This window comes from Ruditapes philippinarum, unplaced genomic scaffold (genome assembly GCF_026571515.1).
Source record: "Ruditapes philippinarum isolate M1 unplaced genomic scaffold, ASM2657151v2 ctg723_1_1_1_1, whole genome shotgun sequence".
In the NCBI taxonomy this organism is placed as follows: domain Eukaryota; kingdom Metazoa; phylum Mollusca; class Bivalvia; order Venerida; family Veneridae; genus Ruditapes; species Ruditapes philippinarum.
The window spans coordinates 19,084-40,619 of NW_026866929.1; the positions used below are offsets into that span (position 1 = coordinate 19,084).

The 21,536-nt window shown below is 33.0% G+C and overlaps 1 protein-coding gene across 2 annotated transcripts in view; it reads right to left on the reverse strand.

Moving 5' to 3' along the window:
* Nucleotides 1-19,693, reverse strand: part of LOC132734249 (methyl-CpG-binding domain protein 2-like) — a 32,657-nt gene extending 12,964 nt beyond the window's left edge. Inside the window, exon 1 of one of the 2 annotated variants that reach the window (XM_060720954.1) lies at nt 19,517-19,693. In XM_060720954.1, the coding sequence (XP_060576937.1) occupies nt 19,517-19,626 (110 nt within the window). In that variant the 5' untranslated portion in view covers nt 19,627-19,693. The remainder of the gene's footprint in view (nt 1-19,516) is intronic. The other variant, XM_060720953.1, reaches the window with a different exon arrangement.
* Nucleotides 19,694-21,536: the final 1,843 nt, after the last annotated feature.

A 21,536-nucleotide genomic window follows, 5' to 3' on the forward strand; every position in this document is an offset into this window, starting at 1 on the left:
GGGAAGTAAAGTACTGGTTCTTATACCTACAAAACGCAATAAGTTGTTGTTACAATGGAAAGGTCCATTTGTAGTTTCCGAGGTCGTGAACAAATTAGATTATCGGATAGACATAGGTAACAATAAGATCAAAACTTTCCATGCCAATATGCTGAAGGAGTATGTTGAAAGAAATTTCGAACCAGAACGAGGTGCATTCGCAAAGGTAAGTGCAGCTGTTGTAGAAGCGGAAAATGGGTATGATAGATTAGAGGAAGATGATAGTTTAGAAACAAGTTACCAAGATGATAGTGACATATTGTTATGTCCATTGAAGAAAGGTTCAGAGACATATAAAGATGTTCAGGTCAATCCTGACTTACAAACAGATTGTAAGACTCAGATTGCAACCTTGTTAAAGAAATTTTCTGATGTTTTAACAGATATACCCGGAAATACGTCATTAGTTCAGCATGACATTAAGTTGACTACGTCAGAACCGGTAAGGACTAAGGGTTATCCTATTCCTTTTCACTCACAGCAGATAGTAAAGGAAGAAGTTGATAAAATGCTAGAGTTGGGAGTTATCGAACCTTCTAATGCCCCGTTTTCTAGTCCAATTGTCCTTATCAGGAAAAAGGATAACACGATTAGGTTCTGTATTGATTTTAGACAGATCAATAAATGCACGGTATTTGATGCGGAACCGATGCCCAATATGGAACAGATATTTTCGAAATTATCAAAATACAGGTATTTTTCGAAAATTGACCTTAGTAAAGGATACTGGCAAGTTCCTTTGTCTGACAATGCAAAACCTTTGACCGCATTTGAAACCCCGTCGGGATTTTTTCAATTCCGGAAAATGCCCTTTGGTTTAGTCAATGCCCCTGCAACATTCTGTAGACTGATGAGAAAGGTTTTGAAAGATCTAGATCACTCAGATAGATTTATAGATGATATTTTGGTCTATACAGTCACATTGCCAGAGCATATCAATGCATTGTATGAGTTATTTACCCAATTAAGAGAGTCTAGGCTTACTGCTAGACCGTCCAAGTGTTTCATATGTTTTGAAAAATTGGAATGTTTAGGTCATATGATAGGAGGTAGTAAGTCCATTGAACCTGTTCTCAGTAAGGTCAAGGCAATTCAGGAGACCGAGAGACCCACAACTAAGCGAGGAGTCCGGCAATTTTTAGGGGTTGTGTCTTGGTACCGGAAGTTCATCCCTAACTTTGCCGCCATTGCTGTTCCGTTGACCGATTTGACAAAAAAGTTTCAACCAAATCGTATTGAATGGGGTGAAAGTCAGGAAAAGGCTTTTCAGACTCTTAAGGCTAGTTTGACCGGTCCGCCAATTTTGAAATTACCAGATTTAGACAAGATATTTATTCTCAGAGTTGATGCTTCTGATTGTGGATTGGGATCTGTATTACTTCAAGAACAAGGTGAGGAGAAATTTCCAGTAGCTTATGCCAGTAGAAAGATGTTACCAAGAGAACAGAAGTATTCTGTAATAGAGAAGGAGTGCCTTGGTATTGTTTGGGCAATTTCTAAATTTCACAGATACTTGTTTGGTAAGGAATTTATTCTAGAGACAGATCACCAGCCGCTTTTGTATCTTAACAAGGCAAAGTTAAGTAACTCTAGAATAATGAGATGGTCTTTGCTTTTGCAGCCATACAGGATGAGGATTAGAGCAATCCCAGGTAGAGAGAACATAGGTGCAGATTATTTAAGCAGGGTATAATGTAGAGTGTAGTGTAGTATTTATGGTGGTTATAAATATGGTGTACAGTATTTCTACTTACATTTTTGCAATTTGTCGTTTTCACTTTGTTGTATTTAAAGAAAATTTATCAATTTTCTTATTTAAAGGGGGGCGTAAATGTCACAAAGTGAAAGTACGTTTGTAAAATATTGCATTTATATTTTACATAACTATTTTTCCCGCCGTCCCAGCTTTATTTCGTGCAAATCGATTTTTCATGTTTTGCACGATCTGTTTTCCCGCTCAGTACTCAGTAGTTTGCTATATATTGACTAAATTTTAAGTGACATATTGCAATGCACTGGACGTTATACAGGTCACTATGACGGTGACAGACAAATTATATTTGTCATAAAATTACAGCTTGTACAAGGTAAATTTAATTTTCTAGTGATTTTGTTTCATAAATTTTTGCTATTTCGTAAAATACTATTTTCTATTAGAATTATAGTTTATTTGATTCAGGTTTAGTTATTTGGCAGTAATTTATTGTTTTCTAAATTTTCTAAATTTTAAAAGCTCTTTTTAATCTAGTGTTTCGCTATTGTAAATTTATACCGAGACATGTTAATTGATGTATGTTAATTGAAGTTTTAATTGTATTGTAATTGTATAGGAGCCGTGAATATTTTATATATATATATATCTATTCATATAATTTATTATGGTTCTACCGTATTTGTGCAACTTTATGTAAAATGCTGCAGTATCGTAATGATTTGTTTCAATCAATTTAATTTACGTTATCATCTTACTTCATTTCATTTATCATCAGTTTTTGTTATAAGTAAATACAACGTATCAAAACTAACGTATCTCTAGAGAAGGATCTTCAGTGGCATGATTTTGGAAGACGTTTATTTATTGGTGGTTATTATGTGGCGTATATTTGAATATATTTGCAACGCAGTATTATGCGGATGTGATTGAATTTTTGTTCCACGGAATGTATGGTGTACTATAGTGGACATTTTGTTTATTCAAAGAAGCACGTTATTTTATAGGAAACCGACAAAGGTCGAGTCTTTTCCAATGGACTTTATTATACCCTTATGCTTGATTATCATGGAACTTACCATGTTTTATACTTTGTAGCTTCTTATTTGAGGACACACCCGAAGATGACACGGGCCCTCCACACGTATGTTCATGGCTAAAGGGTGACGCATGCCCTTGTTCAGGATCCTATCAACTGTGCCAACACTGTAGGAAGTACAGTTACGCTTGATAAGATTTTATACAAGACGCCAGCCATTGTGACGAATTTTGTTTAACAACGCCACCACTTTATTGAAACATCATGACAGAAACTTTACGGGAGAAATAGACTGAGATACGTTGATAGTGTTTGTTTGTGCAGTGACTTATCATAGTACTTTTCATATATAATCATTTTTCATTAATAAATATTCATTTATTGTAAATAAATTTGTATATATTTTTCTGTTCTGAGTTGTTGGTTGTTTTAGATAGCAATTGTGGTCGGCCTGGTATCCCATCGTAGTCCTTATTGTGACAATTACGAAAACATCTTTTGATCAAGTTGCCACTTAGTTGCATACCAAACATCTAAATCTATAAATCTAGTGAATCTAATTTTACTTATTAAGGGCTCCCAGAATTTTTAAAATCCATCTTTACTCAGAAAATCTTGTTTAACCTACATGCACTTTTGTTTGCCATCAGACACGTTGAACATGTTTTTTTTATACTTGTGTGAAGCTAAAGTTCATCTGCCCATAAAAACTAACAAGAAAAGACAGAAGGCTCAAGTAATCCAATACTTGAGTAAAGAAAGACAAAACTATGGAAACTAGAAATGTGTCCATAGGACACGGGTGCCGCCACCCTCCATAGATTTGTCAACCTGATGTCTCTAGGTCAAATTTTTTTTTTTGCTAAATGTGCCCAAGTTGAAAAGTAAAAATCTTTTAATAAGTAAAGGGCAAATACTACAAATACTGAATAAATCCACAAGAAAACCCAAAGAAGCATAAGTATACATGCTGACCAACATTCTTGTAAACTTTCAGGCCTACAGGTCAAATACTTTTTGATTTATGTGCAACACAAGTTGAATATTGTAAATTTTTACTTAGTCAAGGGCAATAACTCTAAAAATCGGTTATAAATACTTAAGGGGGCAGGAGACATATTCGAATGATGGCCCCGGTCAAATTTTTTAATAACTCAGACATGGTGTTTTGAAGGTACTGATAACTTCTGATATTTCTCTGTCATTGTAATTTTTTCTTGTTTGTGTGTAGGAAATGAGATATATTTTTGGGTTTTTATCCGAAACTAAGCATTTTGGTAGCTTTGTATGTATTTCTGACTCTCCGAATGGAGGTGAAAAAGTTAAAAATCAAGCTTTGACAGTTGGCGCCAAACAAGTAAGAAACTTCAGATAAATTTTGTGAAAAATCTAAACGTATGACAGACACTTTATTTGTCATTTCTGAAAATGCCATAGCTTGCACTGCGTGTTACTGATATTTTTAAAGGAATCGGGCGGATTCTGGAGTATGCTGCACCTTCATGAAGATTGCCTATATTGGTATATTTTAGGTGTGATTTTGGCTGGGTGGGGGTAAATATAAATTGCTGTCAGTCATTTTTTGAAGGAGCAATGCATGCAAACTATTATTTTCTTCAATGTATGTCATATACAGTCGAGACTGCCTTAGCGACCCCCTGATTTAAACGACTCCCTGTCTTATCCGACATTGTTTCAGTACTCCCAACGTATTTTCCTATAAAAATGGTCTGAATTAAACGACTCCCTGTCATATATGACAAGCGACCCTAATTGTCTGGTCCCAATGCAATGTTTTGTCTGATTTAAACGACTTTCACACCTTTTAATTGTCCGTTAATCAGATAAATAATACCTATTTTAACACCCAGAGGGCCAAAATAATTAAGTCCAATTATAATCCAGTAGCAAACAAAGACTACACACCTCTGTCTCAATTACACAGTTAACATGTATACAGGTATCGAGTGACGTCACTAAGCGTCTGTTAATGGGAAGCATCATGGTGTGTAATGTACATATAATGACCTGAGTAAACTGGATTAAGCTTGTGTCAGATTTTTTTTTTTTAATAAGAGAGTGCCAACGGAAGATATTTTAGACAGCATTTTTTTAATTTACCTTTACTGGCTGCATAATTAATACGGAAAAAATATGGATACCAAACCAGAAAATTTGGATATGGATATGTTTAACTTTTACAAGTACATGGATGCATCAAATTCCAGTTAATTTATACAAAAAAGATTCAATTTAAATCTTAATACAAAAAATAAAATTAAATTTTGTGTGATAAACATGCTAATATATAGTTGTTTTACATGGATTCTTATTTTATTTACATTAAAAATTTACGATTACCTATGTTTATTTGCAATTGGTTAGATATTATTCCTTCACACAGTTATGTATGTTAAGTCACAATGGTATATAGACAGATAGATGGTATTTAAATTTAATTTTCTTTGAGACTGTATTTAGAGACTCCCTGTCATATGTGACCTTTTTCTGAAGATCCCTTGGAAAGTCGCATATGACAGTCTCGACTGTATCATTGAATAATGCTGTGCAACTGGTTATCTGCCTGTGAAACAGATTTTGAAATATTTGGAATTGTGTTTCTGGTCACACTGAAATACAAAATTTTTCATTTTTAGGTCCCCTGCCCCCTAAAATATCCACACAAAATTACCTAGGTGCACAACTACACATGCTGAGCAACATTCCTGTAAGGTTTCATGACTCTAGGTCAAACACTTTTTCAGTTATGTGCGACACAAGTTGAAAATTGGAAATTTTTACTAATTCAAGGGCAATAACTCTAAAAATACTAAATATATCCACACAAAAATACCCAGGTGAACAACTACAAATACTGATCAACATTCCTGTAAGGTTTCATGACACTAGGTCAAATATTTTTTTGAGTTACATGCGACACAAGTTGAAAATTGCAAATTTTTACTAAGTCAAGGGCAATAATTATAAAAATACTAAAAATATCCACATGAAAATACCCAGGTGCACAACTACACATGCTGAGCAATATTCTTGTGAGGTTTCATAACTCTAGGTCATATACTTTTTTAGTTATGTGCGACACAAAAAGAGAACGGACGGAAGGACAGACGAATGGAAGGACAAGGGGGTAAATCTAAATGCCCCCCCCCCCCCTATAACAGAGAAAGTCATGTTAAAATCTGAAATTCTGATACGAGAATAACAGACATTTCTCTAGCAAATTTTTAGTAATTCAAACTCAAAGGAAAAATAACTCTTGAAATACAGATCTATGCTTGAGTTACACATAACATGACTGATGACAAGGAACAATACACCCATTTATAGTCTCAATATAAACTTTGTAAATAACTGAGGTATATCTAGTGAAAAAAAAAACACGAGTTGTTTCCTTTATCTTCTAGTAAAATCAATATCTCTAATGCTAAATCAATGCAAATTTAGCTGTAACCGCTTGTTGGGGCGATTTAATATCCCGATTTTAAAATTAATTGCACCAATGAAAAGCTTTTATTACATGCTTTTCGGTGGTTTATACAAATATATCAGTGATATAAAACTGGTAATTTCACTGTTTGAAACAGTGAAATTACCACTTTGATAATTTCACTGTTTTGAATTTAAACCCCTTACGTTGTTATAGTGAAATACTAGCGTGCACAATACTGGGTACCAACTTAATGACGTGACGTCGTAAATGACGTCACGTTGTATTATTAGTTGGCGCGCTTTTCATTCACTATTAGGTTTAATGTCTTTTTAAAACGTTTCTTTGCATGTAATAAAAAGAAAATTTGTTTAGTTTAGTGTAAGATTGAAATATATTTCACCTTGTGAACACCAAAAGTTCATATTTCACTCGTGGCTGCGCCACTCGTGAAATATACCTTTTGGTGCTCACTCGGTGAAATATATTCCGATCTTACACTGAACTAAACAAATATCCTCTATGTGATCTTAGCTTTGTCTCAGTATATATTTCAATACATCCCAGCAAACACCTGACGTTGTTTCAATGTTGGATCAAAGTTGGATTTATGTCACGACATCAAAATCCTAAATACAACGTTGAAACAGCGTTGTATTTGCGACGTCGTATCAATGTGTTGGAATTAAGTCGATAGGACGTCGGATTTCAGTGTAATCCAACATAGTAGTCTTCATTGAGTTACTTTTTAGCTCACCTGTCACAAAGTGACAGGGTGAGCTTTTGTGATCGCTTTTCGTCCGGCGTCCGTCCGTCCGTCCGTCGTCCGTCCGTAAACTTTTGCTTTAAATGACATCTCCTCATAAACCACTGAGCCAATTTCATCCAAACTTCACAGGAATGTTCCTTTGGTGGTAACCTTTAAAAATTGTTCAAAGAATTTAATTCCATGCAGAACTCTGGTTGCCATGGCAACCGAAAGAAAAATCTTTAAATATCTTCTTTTAAACAACCCTAAGAGCTAGAGCTTAGATATTTGGCATGAAACATCTTCTAATGAGTGTCTACCAAGTTTGTTCAAATAAAAGCCCTGGGGTCAAAATTGGCCCCGCCCCGGGGGGTCATTGATTTTCCCTATATGCATATAGTAAAAACTTAAAGAATCTTCTTTTAAAGAACCGTAAGAGCTAGAGCTAAGATATTTGGCATGGAACATCTTCTAGTGAGTGTCTACCAAGTTTGTTCAAATAAAAGCCCTGGGGTCAAAATTGGCCCCGCCCAGGGGGTCATTGATTTTCCCTATATGCATATAGTAAAAACTTAAAAAATCTTCTTTTAATGAACTTTAAGAGCTAGAGCTTAGATATTTGGCATGAAACATTCTTCTAGTGAATGTCTACCAAGTTTGTTCAAATAAAAGCCCAGGGGTCAAAATTGGCCCCGCCCCAGGGGGTCATTGATTTTCCCTATATGCATATAGTAAAAACTTAAAAAATCTTCTTTTAAAGAACCCAAAGAGCTAGAGCTAAGATATTTGGCATAAAACATCTTCTAGTGAATGTCTACCAAGTTTGTTCAAATAAAAGCCCTGGGGTCAAAATTGGCCCCGCCCTGGGGGGGTCATTGATTTTCCCTATATGCATATAGTAAAAACTTAAAAAATCTTCTTTTAAAGAACCGTCACAGCCAGAGCTTAGATATTTGGCATAAAACATCTTCTAGTGAATGTCTACCAAGTTTGTTCAAATAAATGCCCTGGGGTCAAAATTGGCCCCGCCCCAGGGGGTCATTGATTTTTCCTATATGCATATAGTAAAAACTTAAAAAATCTTCTTTTAAAGAACTGTAAGAGCTAGAGCTTAGATATTTGGCATGAAACATCTTTTAGTGAATGTCTACCAAGTTTGTTCAAATAAAAGCCCTGGGGTCCAAATTAGCCCCGCCCCAGGGGGTCATTTATTTTCCCTAAATGCATATAGTAAAAACTTAAAAAATCTTCTTTTAAAGAACCGAAAGCGCTAGAGCTAAGATATTTGGCATGAAACATCTTCTAGTGAATGTCTACCAAGTTTGTTCAAATAAAAGCCCTGGGGTCTAAATTGGCCCGGCCCCCGGGGTCATTGATTTGCCCTATATGCATATAGTAAAAACTTAAAAAATCTTCTTTTAAAGAACTGTAAGAGCTAGAGCTTAGATATTTGGCATGAAACATCTTCTAGTGAATGTCTACCAAGTTTGTTCAAATAAAAGCCCTGGGGTCAAAATTGGCCCCGCCCCAGGGGGTCATTGATTTTCCCTATATTCATATAGCAGACTGTCCAGCGTCCCTAAAATTCCTAAAAAATCCTAATTTTTTTCAGTTTGGCTAAAATTCCTAAAAAAATGAAAAATTCAAAGGGAATTCCTAAAAAAGCCCTATTTTTTCACTTAAATTCCTATTTTTTTTATCTTTTGTGATAAACATATCATGAAACAATCATGTTTCAATCACAACATAAATTCGAACACAGTCAGTGGAGCTAATGTCATGTCTGACTAAATTACATAAAGTCACATGTTGTATTTACCTCAACTCCTGCAGAAATGCCATTCTTGATTAATTACCAGATGTTAACAGAGAAATAACTAGAAATGTGTCCATAGGACACGGGTGCCCCCACCGCGACACTGTTCTGTCAATCTTTTTACTAAGTCAAGGGAAATAACTCTACAAATACTGGATAAATCCACAAGCCAAACCCCAGGTGCAAATCTAAAATATGCTGTGCAACCTGCCCATAAGGTTTATTGACTTAGTATGTCAAATCCTTTTTGAGAAACTTGCGACACAAGTTGAAAATTGCAAAAATTTTCTACGTGAAGGGCAATAACTCTAAAAATACTAAATAAATCCAGACGAAAATGCCTGGTGCACAACTGCACATGCTGATCAATATTCCTGTAAAGTTACATGACTCTAGGTCAAATACTTTTTGAGTTATGTGCGACACATGTTGAAAATTGCCAAATTTTACTAAGTCAAGGGCAATAACTCTGAAAATACTAAAAATATCCAGATGAAAATACCCAGGTGCACAACTACACATGCTGATCAACATTCCTGTAAAGTTTCATGACTCTAGGTCAAATACTTTGTGAGTTATGTGCGACACAAGTTAAAAATTGCCAAATTTTACTAAGTCAAGGGCAATAACTCTAAAAATACTAAAAATATGCACACGAAAATACCCAGGTGCACAACTATACATGCTGATCAACATTCCTGTAAAGTTTCATGACTCTAGGTCAAATACTTTTTGAGTTACATGCGACACAAGTTGAAAATTGCAAAATTTTACTGAGTCAAGGGCATTAACTCTGAAAATACTAAAAATATCCAGACGAAAATACCCAGGTGCACAACTACACATGCTGATCAACATTCCTGTAAAGTTTCATGACTGTAGGTCAAATACATTTGGAGTTACATGCGACACAAGTTGAAAATTGCAAAATTTTACTAAGTCAAGGGCAATAACTCTGAAAATACTAAAAATATCCCGACCAAAATACCCAGGGGCACAACTACACATGCTGATCAACATTCCTGTAAAGTTTCATGACTCTAGGTCAAATACTTTTTGAGTTTCGTGCGACACAAAAGTGAACGGACGGACGGAAGGACGGACGGAAGGACGGACGGACGGAAGGACGGACGGACAAGGGTAAATCTAAATGCCCGCCACTAACGTGGGGGCACAATAAAAAACTGTTTGTTTTAAATGGAACAATGAAAATTGTCTGACGGTGACTATATTAAAATAGTCACCAGTGTTTTTAAAATTGTGATAAAAAAATTTCCAAGGAAGTTACATTTTTATTGGCTACAGAGTTTTACCATTTACCTCAGTCTTAGGTGTATTTAAAGCAACTATTTACATGATGAACCACTAAATGTCATCAAACTTAAAAATAATAAAATCTTAATTTGTAATCAAGTTATCTGTAGAACAGATCTTTTGTAAGTGATACCAGCTGGCAGATCTAGACAAGTTTCCATTGCTAATTATAAAGTGGGTAGTAGGTAAAATGGCAGTAATGATTTGATGCTTTAACTATTTTGCTACCCAATTAGGGTACTAAGAAGTGACACCTTCAGCTGCCCTTTTTGCATGTACACATGTATGTGTGTTGGGTTTATTTACCCTCACCACCAGTATAAAACCATAAGGGCGAGCATATGCTTCAACTATGATAGGGAAAAACTGTACTTGGTTAAATAACTGCATATGTGGCTATTGAGTGCCATATTTCCTGCCTCAAATCGGCAAATAATTGCGTAGATGAAGCCGGAAAAAGTTGCGATTATATCCCACACTTAGATTAAAAACTGTATTTAAAAATTAAACTTAAATTAAAAAGGGGGGAAGACGCTTATACGCGTACGCCTTCTATAATGGGACAAAAAAAAAACAACCTAATAACTATGTTTAATGATTGCTTAATTTAATGCAAATCATACTTGTAATAATGTAAATAATGTACACATTAACATGTACTGAACATATGTTATAACATATAGTGTAAGTTTTTTTAAAATCTGGAAAAGAACTGTTGAAAATTATTGAAAAAACTGACAATGTTGTAAAATTTATTAAGATTTATCTTGAATAAATTCTTCATAGATGTTTACCCTGCTGTTTGAATTTAAATTTTAATATTCCTGGGAATGACTTCAGTTGGTCATATTGTTTTTATTGTTTTTTAAGAAATATCAAGACTTGTTGAAAATGTACCAACCTTAAAACGAATAAATGTTGATAATAAATGCATTTATAGCTAAAATAAATCTAAAGCATAATTTCCCCTTCCATTAATTATTGGCTGATCAAAGCTTAACTAATTGAATATTGGTTGTTCCGGGATACTTATAACTTTGAAAATGTTTTCATTCTAGTTATGTTTTAATGTAGTTTTTCAGCTCTTTTTAAAGGCAGTTGACTAGTGAATCCATTTCATCACTGGTGACTATGGAACACTGGTAACACCTTTGCTATAACCAAACTAGAGCATTATTTGTGAGTAACTTTTGTGTCAAATATGCAAAGTTGAACCCATATAATGGTCTTTTGAGGCCATAATTTAGTAATGAAATTCCAAATTTTAGCCCTATAATTTCTTTTATTTACCCTAAAATTCCTAATTTTAGCCCTAAAATTTCTTAAAAATTGACCTAAAAGTTGCCCTAATTTTTTGTCAGAAGGTGCTGGACAGCCTGATATAGTAAAAACTTAAAAAATCTTCTTTTAAAGAACCCAAAGAGCTAGAGCTAAGATATTTAGCATGAGACATGTTCTAATGGGTGTCTACCAAGTATGTTCAAATAAAAGCCCTGGGGTCAAAACTGGCCCCGCCCAGGGGGTCATTGATTTTCCTTATATGTGTATAGCAAAAACTTAAAAATCTTCTTTGAAAAAACCCAAATAGCTAGAGTTTAGATATTAAGCATGAAACATCTTTAAGTAAATATCTACAAAGTTTGTTCAAATAAACCCGAGGGGTGTCATTGTTTTTAACTATATGTGTATAGTAAAAACTTAAAAAATCTTCTTTTAAAAAACCTAATAAGCTAGAACTTAGATGTTTTGCATGAAACATCTTCTTATGGGTGTCTACCAAGTCTGTTCAAATAAACAAATAAAAGCCCTTGGGTAAAAATTGGGGGGGGGGGGGGGGGCTATATACAGGTGAGCGACCTCAGGGCCATCATGGCCCTCTTGTTTTTTTGTTCTGATTTATAAAACCGATAGGTCGCTCTAATTTCAGGTCAAGATAATCATTTGAATTTGGTTATTCATTTTTTTTCCACATCCATTGTATTTATTTTTTTTTTAATTGTTATACAATGTACTTGACAATAAAAAGGAACAATATAAGTACTTTAATTAAATAAATTGAAAAAATAATGGAAACTTGATGAATTTCAAAACGAGGCTACAACAACAATTTGCTTTCAAATTCAAACAAAGACAAACGACATTATACACATCATAGAAGACAACTATCATAGTGAAAAGTAAATGATATTTTTGAAGGTAGATTTGTATTAAACTTACTGCATGCATAATATAATAACTGAAAAATTATTAGTTACATTAGGAATATAATTATATTTTCATGATATTCAATTATCTCATTTCTGAACCAGTTAATTAATGAAGTCTGATTCGCTCTCATTTAACTCGTACTTTGGGATTCAATTGATATATAAATTGTATGAAATTCTGTCAAACATTTTGTTTTATTTGTGTTGTCATTTTAAGCCAAGATCCCTACATGACCTTAATCTCTCTAATTCGATTTATCAGATTAGTAGACTTGATAACAATAGGTTTTTCACCACAACGTTTTTGTTAACAAAGGAACACCTGTCAATATTTGAGATTTAATCTATTGTTATTTAAATAGATCTACATGTAAAAGGTCAAAGTAGGGATCTATCAATACAGAAGTATACTGTCAAAGTAAATATATAACTTTTTGTCAATTTAATCATTGGATTTGTTTTTTTATAGACTGACACTTATGTGTGATGACAATTAGCTGATAAGATTGTATACATGAAAAACAGTCGATAGAAAACACCATTTGGACATAAAAGAATGATAAAGGACATCAAATTAAGGTAATATATGGATTTTGATTTTGTTATTTACTGTAATTTCTGTTTTGTCAAAATTAACTGTTAACCAAAAGTGAAACAATAACATGAAATGTCTTATGGTTGAATTTGCACCTTTACATGATAAAGTTTTGCAAATTACATATATTTGAAGTTACAGATTTGAGTGTTGTACATCATCAATCGACATCTGATTTTAATTTATGATATGCTAGGGTAATCTTTGTGTAATAATATTTTAATTTAATATAATTTAATTTACCATTTTGGTTGTTATGTACACCTATTTATTTATGTTTCTTTTTTGCAGTTTCAAGGGAAAAAAAACAAGTTGAACCTCAAAACAAGTTTTACATGATTATTTGACACAGTGTCTTCATAGATGAAAATAATCAGGATTCAGTGGTGGACGTTTAGTATACCAGAAATATTCACATGGAGGAGTATATCTCCAAATTTAATACTTTTAAGTTAGTTTTGAAAGAATAAAGATAAAAAATTAATACTTTCTTTAAAAGTGAATATTTATTTATTTATTGTTTTGTGTGTTACACTTAATTTTGACAGAAAGGAATATTTTCCCTCACTTATCCGATTTTATTACTGATGAAATCAACTGCAAAAAAGGTTTTATTTATTTTCAATGATTTCCATTTTCAATGAGTTATTTAAAAGAAAACCTTTTTAAGCATGTTGTAAACATGAATACTTTAATTGACATATATTGTAATAGTTAATGTATACTGTAGACCTTTAAATGAAAATGATTTGTTGACTGTTGTTTGTAATTAATTTTACGTTACATAATGTGTATTATTGTATTGACTGAAAGAGGTCTGATAAATGTTGAACTTCAATTTTGAAAAGACATGTAGCTCTTATTTTTTTAAATTTTAATAGTTAATATACAATTTATAAATATCAAACATTATTTATTATCACTATAAATGATTAAATATGAGTCATTTTTGTGATGTTATACAAATGTGTTGGAAAGAACTGTATATTAAGTTTTACATGAATAGATAAATCAGAAATAGTGTTATACAGTTTGTTTAATTGTTTTTATGATCACTTTCTTAAAATTATAAAATCACTTTGCGAGTAAAGAAAGTTTTGTATTTTCTCTTTCTTTGGGAATTATTCATGAAAACGGGTCAGATTTATGTTGGGAATTGGTTGAAATTACGTTGGAAACTAGTTGATATTACGTAAGTAACTGGTTGGAATCATGTTGGAAACAGGTTGGATTCACTTTGGGAATTATAGGTTGGAAAGTAGTTGTATATACGTTGAATAGAGGTTGGATTTATGTCATTTTATGACGTTGGATTGACGTCGGATTCTGACGTCTAAAAAACTTTCATATACAACTAAAATCCAACGTCTATCCAACGTCGGACTCTAACGTCTGAGCAACGTTGAAACAACGTCATGTGTTTGCTGTGATTGATTGACACTGAAGGTATTTAAATTTATAGTTAAACCTAGTCCAATATATAAGACATTTAATATACAGACTCAGTTAAACGCTGGCATTTGAATTAGCCAATCAGATTTCGCGCACTGTATGGCCGCCATTTGTTTATGGGCTGTTAAAGGAATTTAAAATACATGAGAGGATTTAACATACATGTGACAAATGAAATGGGCCAAATCTGGATTTTCAGCTGGATTTTGAGGCTCAAAACTGGATTTTAATTTTAATCATGATTTTTCGGATGTGACAGTTTAATTATTTTGTCTAAAGGTATTTATATTTTAGTTTTGTTCATAAATAGGTCAAAATTAATGTAAATACATGCTGTCTTAATTGTTTTTCATTCCGCCCGATTTTCAGGCGGAACATGCTATTGGTTTTTGAGCAATTTCGATATGACGTTGCTTTGCCAAGAAGCAAAAATATCTCAAAGCTACATCATATTTATAAAACTAGGTTAAACCTACCACAAGTCAGACCATTTTACATTCATTTTATACTGTGAGATATGCAATTGATTATCTTTACTCGCAATTCTACTGATAAGAATAGCCTGTCGTCTGCTAGTTCGGAAACTGTCAATCCCTGTATTATCTTAACAAGAAACAGTGTGTGAATTCTGCAAATACCACACTCTTACAGAACATGCTAGAATCACTTATATGCAGTCTGTAAAATATGGCATGTGTATGCCTGACTGCCCGAGGCATGTAAGATCTAATTCAGAACTGCAAAATTCCAGAAATTATAGCTCCATCTGACTTATAAGCAGTCCAGATCGGACAATTTCACCAGCCTGTTGACAGTTCACATTTTCATAATTTTGTGAACAAACATATCGTCGGGTCATGTGTTTTGACGCTCATCTATTTTGACGCCATTTTTGTTTTGACCTAAAAAATGACGAAAACGACCTCGTATGACGTCATAATTTGCTGACTGCACTGCAAGCATGTATTTACAACGTATAACTAAAACATGTGGAAAGACAGAGATATTTCACTGAAAATACTTCACCTTTATCATATGTACTGTATTTTTTCATCTTTTTACTAATGCAAATTCAATTGATGTTTATGCAAGCCATAATTTTGCAAATATAGCCTTTGTGAAATCTTGACCTGCCCTTTTCTGTTTCTATCCTCCATTTTAAAATGTCTAATGAGTGTCATGTGACTAAAACTTTGCAAAGTGTCCTTAATATTCACTGTATCATAAGGTGTACAGCTTATATTTTTTGAAAACGTTAATTGGTTTTTAATTGATACTGAGTAAAATTCATAATGGATTAATTATTGTATATAAAGTTTAAAAAAAGAAAGAAAAAAATCATTTTTCAAATAAACATATACATATCTTTACAGCATTCATTTTAGATATATTTTTCAGCCCTTTAAGCCAAATACAGATGCTATTCATCAAGATTAATGGTAAATACATTCAAGGTTAAAGAGACAGGTGCACCTAATAAGACCACTGCCAGGGTGTATGACATTCCTAAATAATGGATAGTTTTATATGAAATATATTATAATTTTAAGTTTTCACGATGTAGCGGTGCGGAAATTTAGTGGTGTATTTCGATTATTTGGTGGTGTTCTACCATATCACAAAAAATATATATCAGGGCCTTTTCACTAGTTTTGGGGAAGGCGCCCTAGCCCTTTTTGTGGGGAAAAAATGCGCAATTTTCACACTTTTGGGGAAAATATCATATTTTCACACATTTCGGGGAAATATCATAATTTATTTGCATATATTCCTCCAATCACATTTAAGGTTTACTATAGTACTAAGCTTTCTGTCCAACAGGAGTAAAAAACATTTTTTACAGATCAATTTATTGCCCCTTTATATTAACTCATATTTCCTATTTATAGTATTTTACGTTGGTCATGTGAGGGTTCTTGGTTTGATTCAGAAGGTACATTATTATCAGTTTACACTGTATTACTGGCACTGATGTGCTAGGCTAGCTATTTCCGACAGTTGGGCATGTTGTGCTACTCGGAGACATGGGCTTGCACTAACAAGGTCATCAATTCATCCAATTTTTAATAAACAATTACAAACGTCACTCAATCGTATTTTCTTCTTCTGTGACATTGTTTACATTAGTGACATCGTATAAATCGCCATGTTGTCATAACAAATCACATGTGCACTAAAAAATAAGGCAGCAGGGATTTCCCATGCTGTTTTTAGAAAGTTACAAACTCAGACTGAGGCTCTGAGTTAACATCAATTGTATTAAATCAAGGTATCCCTCTATTGGGTTATTGAATTATTAGCTTTCATTGGACAAAACATTATCTATTTATAAACAAGAAAGTTTGTTTACAAGTTTTATTCTTCAGTTAAAGGGAAAATATTTGCCAGAAGGGGAATTTTAGACTGTTTTTTGGGGAAAAAAGGTAGTAATTTGGCTTGGGGAAGTAGCCTGATACAGGCTACAGCAAAGAAGGGTAAAAAGGCCCTGTATATAAACAGCTGATCTTACGTAGCGCTTCATTCTCTTTCCGGTTAGGCTGCAGATAGATCTATGATAGGTAGGAATTTTGGTATTTATATCTAGCCATCCTTCTAAATAGTGAAATGTATTTAGTTTGATTTTGGTTTATTTCTATCGTTGAGTATTTGGTCTCGCGTTATATGTTATTATTTCAATTATATTGAGATTATTTACATCGATATTCGGGCAGTTAAAATAACTACTTTTGCTCTGTCTAATATGCATGAACACTTTTATTTTTCACCATATAGGAATGAGAGAGAGACGCACATGCCAAGATTATAATGTCATATGTCGTTAGGAGCTTATCCTTTGTAAGTGTTGACTTGAATTATTATTATTTATTAAACTAAACTTTGTTAAATACTTGTTTAGAATTAATAAGTTGATAAGATGCTGTTCCAGCTATCTATTGATATTGTTCGAACCATTGATATTGTTTGAACCATTAATATTGTTTGAACCATTGTGTGAAATGTTGAAAATGAGAAATGTTGTAATGCTGTATTAATAATTATTTTCGTAATGAGCAGGGCTCGCGCTGGCAGGAGCCAATGAGCAAATTGGCTCCAAAATTATTAAATTGGCTCAAGAAAATCATGATTGGCTCCAACTTACGAAAAGTATAACTTTTGGAATATCCAGTCTAAATTTAGCATTTGCTATTTTAAGAATGGAAAAGTACACATTTGGTTTTCCATTTACAACTTCCGCTTTACCGCTTCTCATCAAAAAACACTGCGACACAGTCTGCTTTTTGTGGGGTCATTGACTGGTCTATATTTGTTACTTCCCTTCCAAATAAAATATCGTTATAAACAGTAACACAGTCTAATACACTGACCTCGTGGTATGTTTACATGTTTATCAGCTGATAAATATGACATTAATTGGTGTGAATTGTTGAATGTGCACTGGATAATTGGTCTTTATATTCGGTATGAAACAATAAATAGCGGCATCTTAAGATTATCGCCAATCATATCAACAGCTTGGTTATGAAATGGACGACTTTACGGTAAGTTTGCAATCATATAATTTTATTGTTGTTGATAAAACGATCAAAGGAATTATGAGTTATAGAATAGAAGTTTGTTTTTTTTAAATTGCAAATTAAATCTGACCTAATAATGGCTCCAAAAAAGCATAAATTTGACAAAGAGTATATTTGACAATTAGTATTCCTGAAAAAAAAATTGACCTTACTTTGTACATAACCTCTATCTGGAGCATTCATTTACAAATGGCATACATGGCTGTGAAATGTTTATGGAAAATCCAAGAAACATACAACATATTTTTAGGAAACTTATGCTAATTACTTTACTCTTATAATGAATATTTGGCTTTTTTTTTCCTGAATTATGTTTACTTTAGAACTTTTCAATATTCTTTTCTTCATTAATAATTATTCTTCTTACTCTCAAATGTTTCTGTTTTTACAATTTCAGATACAGATAGTCCTCAAACCAAATCTTTGGCATTAACCAAGCAAGCTGAAGCAGCACATTGGAATGTGGTTCTGATGTCACTGTCATGCCACTAACTTAGATTTTATGAAAACATTGCTGACCAAATTAGCCTGGAAAATGTTATTCTTATAGCTACTGAGCTGCAAGCTTTAATGATCAGTATTAAAGTAATTAAAATGTAGCTACCAAAATAAAGTTGGATATATATGTAGTTTATGTTTTTTTTTCTAAATATCTCATGCCTTTTTAAGGTGTTCCATATATGAACTAATGCTATAAATTAGTCTGACAATTGAATTCTGGTTATTTGACAGTACCATTGCCTTCTTGAAAATAAAATACAGGCACGCAATTTTTGCCGCGAAAAATTGGCTCAAAGAAAAAATCTGCCAGTGCTAGCCCTGATGAGTTTATGTTTTTTATTAATAAATTCTTCTTGGTTTCAGGACGTTTTTTATTGACAAGTATTAGCTTGGTTATGAAGAATTGAGAGAACTATATCATAAGTCGAATTCTATGTATAAAAGAAAAACTGTATAAACCAAGATGAAGCTGAAACCTCTTTAGTTGTTTATCCACCTGTATCCATCTCACCCAAGAAAACCCCCCCTGTAACATTACATTGCAGGTTTGCTCATTTAAAAACTTCTTTTGCTGTTCATACTTCATTACAGTGAAATATCCTTTTAAAATAACCACCCAATGAAAAGGCGTCATTTCATATGACTGTAAACAACAATGGATGCCTCCACAGTCTGTTTAGTTAAGTACAAAACTTAACTGATTTTGAATTTTAACAAACATAAAAATGGTTTGCAGTGATTAACAACATGCCATAGTTACTTTATATTGTATATTATTTAATGATCAGGTTCAATATAAAGAAATGCACTAGTTAAACAGCTTAAGGGCGTCAAAACTAATGACTCTAGGATACCTGTAGGATACAGTATATGATATCTGCATGCACACGTGAACCGAAACCGGGAGTTAACTGTGAAGCAATGTAAAATTTTAAACAAGTTAAGTAGAAAGCAGTAGATCGACGAGAAATAGAGATAAGAAAAGAACCAAAATAAGAATTTTGCAAAATTTTATAAATTAGGTCTATTTGCAACAAAAACAGTAACAAATCTATAATGAAAAATTAAAACCTTATATAGAACACATCTGTTTTTCCAGCCGACAAACCACACTGTCTTACACATTCTTCCCTTGACCATCCTGGAGGTAAGCCAGGTACGTTTCCTGATCTTTTGTCCATATTTCTTAATTTCTGCGGCGACAACAACAACAACGCTTAAACCGGAAATGCATTAAATTCATGGCGCAGTCTAAAACGCGGACGTCTTAATTAAGCGAACAATGAAAACGCTGACGATATATAGACAAAGAGGAAAAAAGCGGACGATAAAGATATATATAGTGTAAAATGACTGAGCACAGTTAAATCTATATTAAAGGCAAATAATTGGCTTTTATAAAGTAATATATATGAAAGGCATTAGATAGAAGCAGTAGTATTGTATAGATATACTTGTATAGATATATAAAAGAAAATCTTATGATGCATAAATTTTATTAGAATGAGTCAATTTGCAATCAAAATTATAAAATATATTTACGAAGTGCAATAATCTTTTTTTTGCCCTGAATTTATTTATTTATGTATGTTTTAAATAACGGGAAAAGAGCGGGCGTTGTAATTGATTTTAAATGTATTGTGTTAAAACGCGCGGAGAAATGACATTTGTAAAGTATATAAAAGCTGTAAGGTGTAATTATTATAATAATTTAAAAAGACTTTAGTTTATTTATTTGATTAAATTCTTAAATAATAATTGTTATGTAGAAAATCCGTTTTTAAAAGAAATCTTTCAATAATGTATTTGTTCAGTTTAATTGACGTAATCATTGTTGATAAGAAAAGGCGTATTAAAAAAAACAATTTATTTATTTATTTATTTATTTATTTATTTATTTATTTGTACATGTTAATTGACTTAATAATTTTTAATTAAACAGTACAAAGTATGCAACAGTCACGTATGGAAAATTGAATAACTATAAGGGCACGAGAAATAAGTTTGAACAACGCATGTGCACTTTGCAAGCGCAATTTGCGGACAATATAAACATATACGGAAAACGCTTACAAATATAGAAAAGCGGACGATACATAGATACCAATCAACTAATTCAAGTATCCACGTGTCACTTGTGTATTTGACTTAATCACGTACCGACACTTGTATATTTCATACACCTCACCCTTGTATATTTAATAAAGTGGCAACAGAAAACGCGGACAATATATATAGACCTATAGTGAAAAAGCGGGCGATATATATATATATATATATATATATATATATATATATATATATATATATATATATATATATATATATATATATATATATATATATATAAGCAAAAACGCTAATTTAAATTTGCCGTAGCTTTCGGCCTTGCGGCCTTCTTCAGCAGCATTTATTTCACATACAAATATATCAAACAAAACAATGGAAGTGACGTAACGTCAACGAACGACGCCCGCCGTGGCGTTGGTTGCCGTCTGCCGCGTTATTCTTTTGTATTCACTCCATACGGTCTATAGGTTCTTAATTTATTTTTCCACAAATTTTCTATTGTTTTTCTGTATTGTTCATTCCCGTATAGCTTTTCCAGCCCCATTATTGAAAAATCATTTACTGTGTGGTCGTTCGTATAAAAATGCGCCGCTAACGGATCGTTGTATTTGGTTCGTATTCTGGATAAATTAAGAAGGTGTCTTTGGTACAACGTATCCCCTGTTTCTCCAACATAAATATAACGTTCGCAACGCTTACAATAAACTGCATACACAACATTCGTAGATTTGCACGTGATCTGATTTCGAACCTTATACGAGGCCCCGTTCACACCAATGAATGTGTCTGCTTCAATAACGTACGGACAAATCGCACATTTTTTGGATCTGCAAGGAGCACAGGAATTCGGCTGTTGAAAAAAATAGTTTATTGTGTTTCTTATGAACGAGAATGTCTTGTAGGTTATTATCTCTTCTAAATGCTGCAATTGGTGGATTCGGGAATATTTCCTTCATTCTATCTGAGGTGTGTAATTCAGGTAGGTGTTTTCGTACTATTTGTCCTACATTCGGGAGCGCTC